The 7,923-nt window shown below is 34.5% G+C and overlaps 1 protein-coding gene across 1 annotated transcript in view; it reads left to right on the top strand.

The window, feature by feature from the left end:
• Positions 1-2,082: 2,082 nt before the first annotated feature.
• LOC107672203 (plasmolipin-like) overlaps positions 2,083-7,923 on the top strand; it is a 6,687-nt gene continuing 846 nt past the window's right edge. The window contains exons 1-5 of the mRNA XM_016465294.1: positions 2,083-2,210; positions 3,710-3,909; positions 4,527-4,697; positions 6,140-6,313; positions 6,419-6,532. Coding sequence (XP_016320780.1) covers positions 4,566-4,697; positions 6,140-6,313; positions 6,419-6,532 — 420 coding nt within the window. The 5' untranslated portion in view covers positions 2,083-2,210; positions 3,710-3,909; positions 4,527-4,565. The remainder of the gene's footprint in view (positions 2,211-3,709; positions 3,910-4,526; positions 4,698-6,139; positions 6,314-6,418; positions 6,533-7,923) is intronic.

The raw sequence follows: 7,923 nt of genomic DNA on the forward strand, positions 1-7,923 counted from the left end.
TGGTCTTATGAAGTATTCTAATTTGTTGAGATAGTGAATTGGTGGGTTTTTGTTAAATGTGAGCCAAAATCATCACAATTAAAAGAACCAAAGACTTAAACTACTGTAGTCTGTGTGCATTGAATTTATTTAATACACGAGTTTCACAATTTGAGTTGAATTACTGAAATAAATGAACTTTTCCACGACATTCTAATTTATTGAGATGCACCTGTATTTATTATTTTAGGATTATTTTGTTTGCCCCAGTGAACAATTTCTATTAATATAACTGATTAAGTAGTCAAACTCATTCCATATCAGCAGAATAGTGTGGTACAGAAATTCTATGTCCATAGAAAAGGTTCTGAATAAATTATGTTACTGACACCTAATGGTCAAAAGCAATAGCAAAAGTAATAGATCAATATTATTAAGCTGCAGACTCTATGTCCATGTAGAACAGGTTCTCACTGAATTATGTAAATACTGATACCTGGTCAAAAGCAATAGCAAAAGTAATAGGTCAGTATTATTAAATTGCAGACAAAGATTTTGAATAGCTATAGGATGGCTTGTATGTTTGGTGCGGTAGGGGGCCCAACCTCATATTCTTTCATAGGTACCAAAATTGCTAGCGGCGCCCCTGGCTGTGTGACATTACTACAGTTCTTTTTGACCACGCAGTCACACAAAAGGGTTACTGTCTTGCTTATACAGTGGGAAGCAACACCGTACCACACCTACATATATTTGCACATGTGTGTGACACTAAGCTGAGGAATGCTGGAACAGGTAGTTTTCAGGAAAAAATACTCACACAGAAACAAGCACAGATTTTTGTTGAATTTCACATTACTTTCTCATTGATTTATCATCAAAGTGAATTTGTCATACAAGTGAGGAACATACTAGTGGCTTTTTGGTTAAAAGTTATTGAGAAGGAAGAGAATATAATAAACCGCTGATGATGTTTGAAGTTTCATAGTTTGTGGTTGCAAGGGTGTAACTTGCAAAGCAAACTGAATTTGCTGAATATGTTATCAAAGTATTAAAAATCTATTCTTTGCACAAAGCATACAAATAATTGACAACAATAACACGTCTAAAGTGTATGGTAACACATTTCTATTTTCTCAGCTTGGATTCTGCTCATTTCTGCTTGATGTTACATTTGCTTTTAATGTTACCATTATGCCACTTGCTACATCGCTTTCCAAACTGAGGCTATAAAGTTTAGACCTCACAAAGAGATCCAATATGGGACCAAATAAAATAACATGGATTGACAACAAGTCAGCAGTCCACTTATTCGAACAACCCAGTGCGTTTCTAACCCACCTGTGAGTCTAACCCATGAGCCTATTTTCAAAAATAGTGGAGTGTTCCTTTAAGCCTCCTCATCTGAGCTGCCTCAGCTGTCACCGCTCAAAAAATATTTGAGATGACCAATCAAATCAAAGTAGGCGGCCTTTATGTTCACAGAAGCTGCATAGCGCGAATTTCAAGGTCAACGCGACGCTTCAGTCAGCGGCTATAAAGTGCGGGATAAGATGTAAGTAGCCAAACATTTCATATCTGACCACTGTTTTACGATAGAAATGTTAAATGTGGTTGGTTCGAATTCTAAATTTCTAAAGAGTTTATTTAACACTTACAGATATAATTTATATTCACGTTTTTTGCTCCTTGGGAAACTAATGATAATGATATTTCAAGTCCAGTCAAATCAAATGCCATGAATGTCATATGGCATTCAATTACATGTTTGTAAAATTATATATGAGCTAATGTGGGGTGTTATATGGGCTAAATAAATGCTTTGAAAATATACATTACAAATAATATATACACCACCATTCAAAAAGGGGTCAGTAAATTATTTTAAAGGGTTTGAAAGAAATCTCTTCTGCTCAGCAAGGCTGCATTTATTTGATCAAAAACACCGTAAAAACAGTAAATCTACCATTTGAAAGAACTGCTTTCTGTTTGAATATATTTTAAAATGCTTGTCATGCTAAAGCTTCATTACTTCATTACTCAATGTCACATGATCCTTCAGAAATCATGCTGATTGCTGCTCAAGAAACCTTTCTTTTTTTTTTGACTCTCAAGTGCCAGTAGCTGCTGACCTGCCTTTCATGAATCACCAAGAACCACGGCTTCAGCTAAAAATCTTCTCAACTGTTCAACTGAAGAAAAAAAGTCACCTACATCTTGTATGGCCTGTGGTGAGTAAATTAACAGTAAATGTTCATTTTGGGGGGGAACTATGCCTTTAAGATAGTGACTTGCCGCCACCTACAGGCGGTTTTATTTTCATATTTGAAGTATTTTCATAGTTCAATATTCAACATATTTTATATATATCTTTTATTAAAAAAAAAATTCTCATAACACTATTTATGCTATTGTAACTGCAGTGTAAATTTATTTATGGTATCTCTGAATAGCATTGTGTAAATAAATCTAAATGCCACTTTAGGTGTTGCGTCTGTGCCATTTAAACAACAATGGATTTTGTTGATACTTATTGTATTTGATTGCTGTCAGCCCTGTAGTGTCTTATTATTCTAAATAAATGTATTAAATGTAAGAATTGGAATAAATGGAATAAATATATATTAAATAAATGTAATAAGGTTAGAAAATTCCCTTATAAAAGTAAATCAATTGCCCCTGGAAATCAGTTTAAAGGTGCTATAGAATGCATTGATACAATATTTTAAATTGTTCTCTGATATATACATAGAAGGTATGTGGCTTAGGTAAGGGCAAAAAATCTCCAGAAACGGTTTTACATGTCCATTTACAACCCTAGGATTTGTCCCTAGAATGAAATGGTCAGTTTTTACCTTATTTGGAAGGGTCATGAATAATAATGTGGAGCTCTGTTCTGATTGGCTGTTTCACAGTGCGGCTCAATGTTGAGTTCTGCTCTGATTGGCTGTTTCACAGTGCGGCTCATTTCAGTAGCTCACGCAGCAGGAAAGAAACACAGGGAAAATATATATTTCAATACTGCCTCTCGCAGTTATATCGTTGGGTAATTATACTGTATATAAAATGCGGGCATCAGGGAGCTGCTATTAAAGGGGTCATATGATGCGATTTCATTTTTTCCTTTCTCTTTGGAGTGTTACAAGCTCTTGGTGCATAAAGAAGATCTGTAAATTTGCAAAGACTAAAGTCTCAAATCCAAAGAGATATTCTTTATAAAAGTTAAGAGTCAGCCACACACTGTTATTATTCAACTATGCCAAGGTAAATGCAGTTTTCCATTCTATGGCACCTTTAAGAAAGAAAATATCACCCCAAAAAAAAAAAAAAAAAAAAGGTTTTTTCTGTCACTGCTCATAGGTTTAGGATTATTTTTCAGTTTTTGTCCTACCTTTACTGAATCCCACAAATTGTCCTCAATTTTGGTTTTACAGAAATGGCCACCCTATGTCATGGCAAAAATGATATTATAAATTATATTAAATTATATTATATACGTTGCATTATATCATATATATATAAATGGTATGCATTGCTGTTTTTTACTGTTACATTATGAAAACAGTAAATATAAATGAGAAAAATAAAAGTAGTTTTAAACTCTAGAGGACAAAAAAAAAAAAAAACATCCAGTGCAATATGTCAGAATGGCCGAGCGGTGGCGCTCAGGTCGCAGTCTCCCCTGGAGGCATGGGTTCGAATCCCACTTCTGACAACAGTTTTTTTCCAGTAGGTCAACATGACAGTTCCCAGCTGACACATGCTCAGCAGAGCGACCAAAGGCCATTTCATACCTCATGGAGAGTAGAGTACCGAAACAACAAAACTAGCAAAAATACACGACATGAAAGTTTTACATTTGGTCGCTGCAAAGAGTGGCCAAAGATGAACGAAGGCAATAACTGCAGTACAAAAACGACTGTTGTGCAGGTTAGTGAAGGATGAAAGACGTTAATGAATGAATCTTTATAAATTTTTTTTATAAAGCGAGTGGTTCAAAGCAAGGAATGCAATGAGCATTGCATATAGGAAGAGTATTCTGCGTATAATAAATAGTTTTATAATTTAATTATGAATGTTAAAACTAGCCATTACTTACAGATTTTTTTCTTTTACTTTCTGTGTTAAAGTTAAAGCAATGGCTACACCATGTTGTATGCATTGCTGTGTACATGTAAAATATCCTCTTCTGTCAATGATTCTGACATTTTAAACTCTTAAACGCTTTTTAACCCCCAACTTCTATTGTTTTTGTCTTGCTGTTTCCTTTTTTCTTTACAAGAGGAAGGTAGAGGGTTCTCACTTTATTATTCTTACTGAAGTAATTTATTACTTGGATACACAGATGTATCCGCCTAACATGATCTCACTTTAAATACTTCATAGGTGTGCAAAGGTATAGAGGGAGAAGAGAGGGAGGGAGGGTGTGAAAGAGAGAAAGAAAACTTGTATCTGTTCAAGCGGAGTTGTTAGGTAGTGACAACACCTGCATTACCTGTTCTGGTGTGTCTCCTCTGAGATGTTATTTCCTTTTTCTTTTTTTAAAGAGATATTTTTATGTAATCAACTCTTTATACTGAGAAGAAATGGCAGATTTTCCTGGGAAGGTCAGCACTCAGACCAGCTCCAATGAACCTCAGAGAACTTATGGAGTCCCAGCAATGGTAGACATGGACTTCATCAAGAGCGTTCCTGGTATCCTACTTTTGACTGAGATTGTGAGTTGTTAAAAACTGTATATTGCACTTTCTATGCTTTGTCATATGTTCAAGTGTTTTATGCTTAAAAAAAAATTGCCAGTGTTTATGAGAAAAACTGAGACTGTGTAGGTGTTGATTGATAAAATGAAACTAACCAGGATCAGCGAGGTTTATGGTCATAATTTTTCATACAACTTGGATATTATGCAGATAGTTGCATGCTTGTACAGGGTTTGCATAGAGGTAGATGTTGTGTTCATATTGTGCATCAGGTGTGCTCCTACACTGAGCCAACATGTAAATGTAGGTAAACCACAAGTCTATGTTTCTCTGTTATTTAGGAACATTGAAACTACATTCTGCTCAAAATATCAACATATTCAGATATGAACATGCAATTATCAGAATAAAGTGTACAGAAAAATACTTACTTGACTGTAATATAAATTACTGATTAAACTGTACAGTAAACATCAGTATTTATGATGTTTATTGTATTATCATCTTACTGGTTATTGGGTCAATAACCATAATAAAACACTCCCCTCAATACAAATACATTATTTAGTCCTTGTTAAATCAGTAAATATAAATGTAATACTGAACTTTAGTGAATATTTGACCTGAGATATGTCTGTTTTAGTCTTTATTCTGTGGAGCAAGTCACATTTGTAGGTATCTTGTGTCAGACACATAGTCTGAAATCTGAGACCTTTATCAGATGAATAATACATAATGAACTTTTCATATTCATTGTATAAATGAATTCCATTGGCATCATCTGTTTGTGTAGGCTATATATAAAAAATATATTTTATTTGCTATATTATTTTTTAATTTATAACTATGTGAAAAGATTCCTCAGGGCATATGGTGCTAAAAATATAATTAATTGTTGACAGTGTTGCATGTTAAATGTTTTTGGTAGGTTAGGTCTCTGATGAGAACTACCAGGATGATTCACACGTACGTCACTTTCATTTTAAAGCTCATGTTTCAGAGCATGCATGTAATTGTGCAAGCTCTAATGTCATCTAAATTAATTATAACACCCTGAAGTTAAGAAAAGCCTTAGTGATAATAGGGGTTTTCTTGACTTGAAGGATTAATGTATCCAAAAATAAAAATTCTGTCATTATTTACTCACCCTCTTGTCCTTCCAAATCTGTATAGCTTTCTTTTTTTTTCTGTGGCACAAAAAAAAGGATATTGAAGTTTTTTTGTTCATACGAAGAAAATCATTAGGGTCCAATACTGTTTTGGAGCCACTGATTTTCACTGGGTACTTTCAAAATATGTCTTTTAAGTTACGCAAAAAATAAAGTAAGTCGTACAGATTTGGAACAACATGAGGTTGAGCAAATGATGACAGAATCTTTATTTTTAGGTGAACTAACCCTTTAAGTGGCTGTATTTTGTCATTGATGTTTAACATACGATCATCTCCATCTTCTGTTCAGATTGTTGGATTACTGGTGTGGGCGCTGATCGCCGCTACCAGCTACACCTCGGATCCTGCTTATGGTTGGGTAATGTTTGTCAGCGTGACGCTGTGGCTTCTGAGCATTGCCCTGTTTGTTGTGCTGCTGCTGAGGTTTTATCAGAGTTTACCCTCAGTGCCCTGGCCTTTGGTGGTGAGACACGTACTCCTCTAATAGAGGAGATAGCTTACTGTATATCATTTGTGACTTTGTCAGTTAAATCAAATTTGTAATTCTGTCTTCCTTTCCTCCTTGTAGCTCATGGTGTTCTATGTAGTTGCAGCTGTTCTATACATAACTGCCTTTTTGGCTGATGCAGTTTCCGTTCCACCACACTGGTATTTGTGGCATGGTCATCTGGGAGCTTCTGCAGTGAGTGAAAACATCTCCTGAACACACTCTAGACACATTCACAAATACTATGAGCTGAGAGAGGTGTGTCCATCCTACCTCATTTCTAAAGTAAAGTTAGGCTTATCTGTGAAACACCCACTGATAATAGCATGGTGTCACACTGCTCACACAGATGAGGCCATTCAAATGTCAGCAATGCTCTCAAGTACTAACAAATATTTAAAATACCGTTTAAAAGTTTGGGAGCAGTATGATTTTTCTCAAGAAATCAATACTCAAAGAATCATGAAAAACATGTATTATGGTTTCCAGAAAATATTAAGCAGCAAACTTTTCAACCATGATGATAATAATAAGAAATGTTTATTGAGCACCAAATCAGCATATTAGAATGATTTCTGAAGGATCATGTGAGACTGAAGACTGGAGAAATGATGCTGAAAATGTAGCTTTGGCGTCACAAAAATAAATCAGATTTTAAATAATATTTATTTTAAACTGATATTTTATAAACTTACTGTATTTTTGATCAAATAAATTAACCTTTGTGAGCACGAGAGACATCTTTCAAAAAATCAAGAAATCTTACTGACCCCAAGATTTTGAATTGTAGTGTCGATGGGGCTTTCTTAAATAATTAATAATATTAATCAATATGTTTTAAGCCAAAACATCTAATCTGAAGCAGGGCCTTCATTTATCTGGTGAAAGCATTATTCATCACTGAAATACTTAATACAGTATTGTTGATCAAATAAAAGGCTTTTAGTAGATGTTTACAATGTGAAACTGTCAGATGAGTTCAAAAGCAAGGTTGTAGAGTGCTATGTGTGTTTTATAGGGCTTTAAAACCACATCGGACAGAGTCCAGATTAAATTGTGCAGCAAGCACATGACAAACCTATAATGCCTATAAGAGTGTAATCACCGTTTATACCTCCTCCATGTGTAAAGGTCAACAGCTTATGTTTCGGAGTTATTACAACATCTTTAAATCTACATATCGCTCAATGGCTGCTTATATACCTTCCTGTAAAAGTTATATGCCCTGAAATCATTTATCCGTTGTTTAACTTGTATTAAGGATTACGTTCTTATTAAGTTCTTAAAGGGACAGTTCACACACAAAAATGAATTTATTTACTCACATTCACGTTGTTCCCAACCTGTATGGCTTTCTTTTTTCTTATTTTTAAGATTATTTTAAGTTTTTGCACATACAATGAATGTCATTGGAGTCCAAAACAACATTGAACCCCATTAACTTTTATTGTATGGGGGAAAAAAAACAGACATTTTAAAAATATCTTATTTTGGGAACATACTTTTGGGCAAACTTTTAAAGGGATAGTTCACCCAAAAATGAAAATTCTGTCATTAATTACTCACCCTCATGTCGTTCCAAACCC

Source organism: Sinocyclocheilus anshuiensis, unplaced genomic scaffold, assembly GCF_001515605.1.
Source record: "Sinocyclocheilus anshuiensis isolate Anshui unplaced genomic scaffold, SAMN03320099.WGS_v1.1 scaffold997, whole genome shotgun sequence".
Taxonomy (NCBI): domain Eukaryota; kingdom Metazoa; phylum Chordata; class Actinopteri; order Cypriniformes; family Cyprinidae; genus Sinocyclocheilus; species Sinocyclocheilus anshuiensis.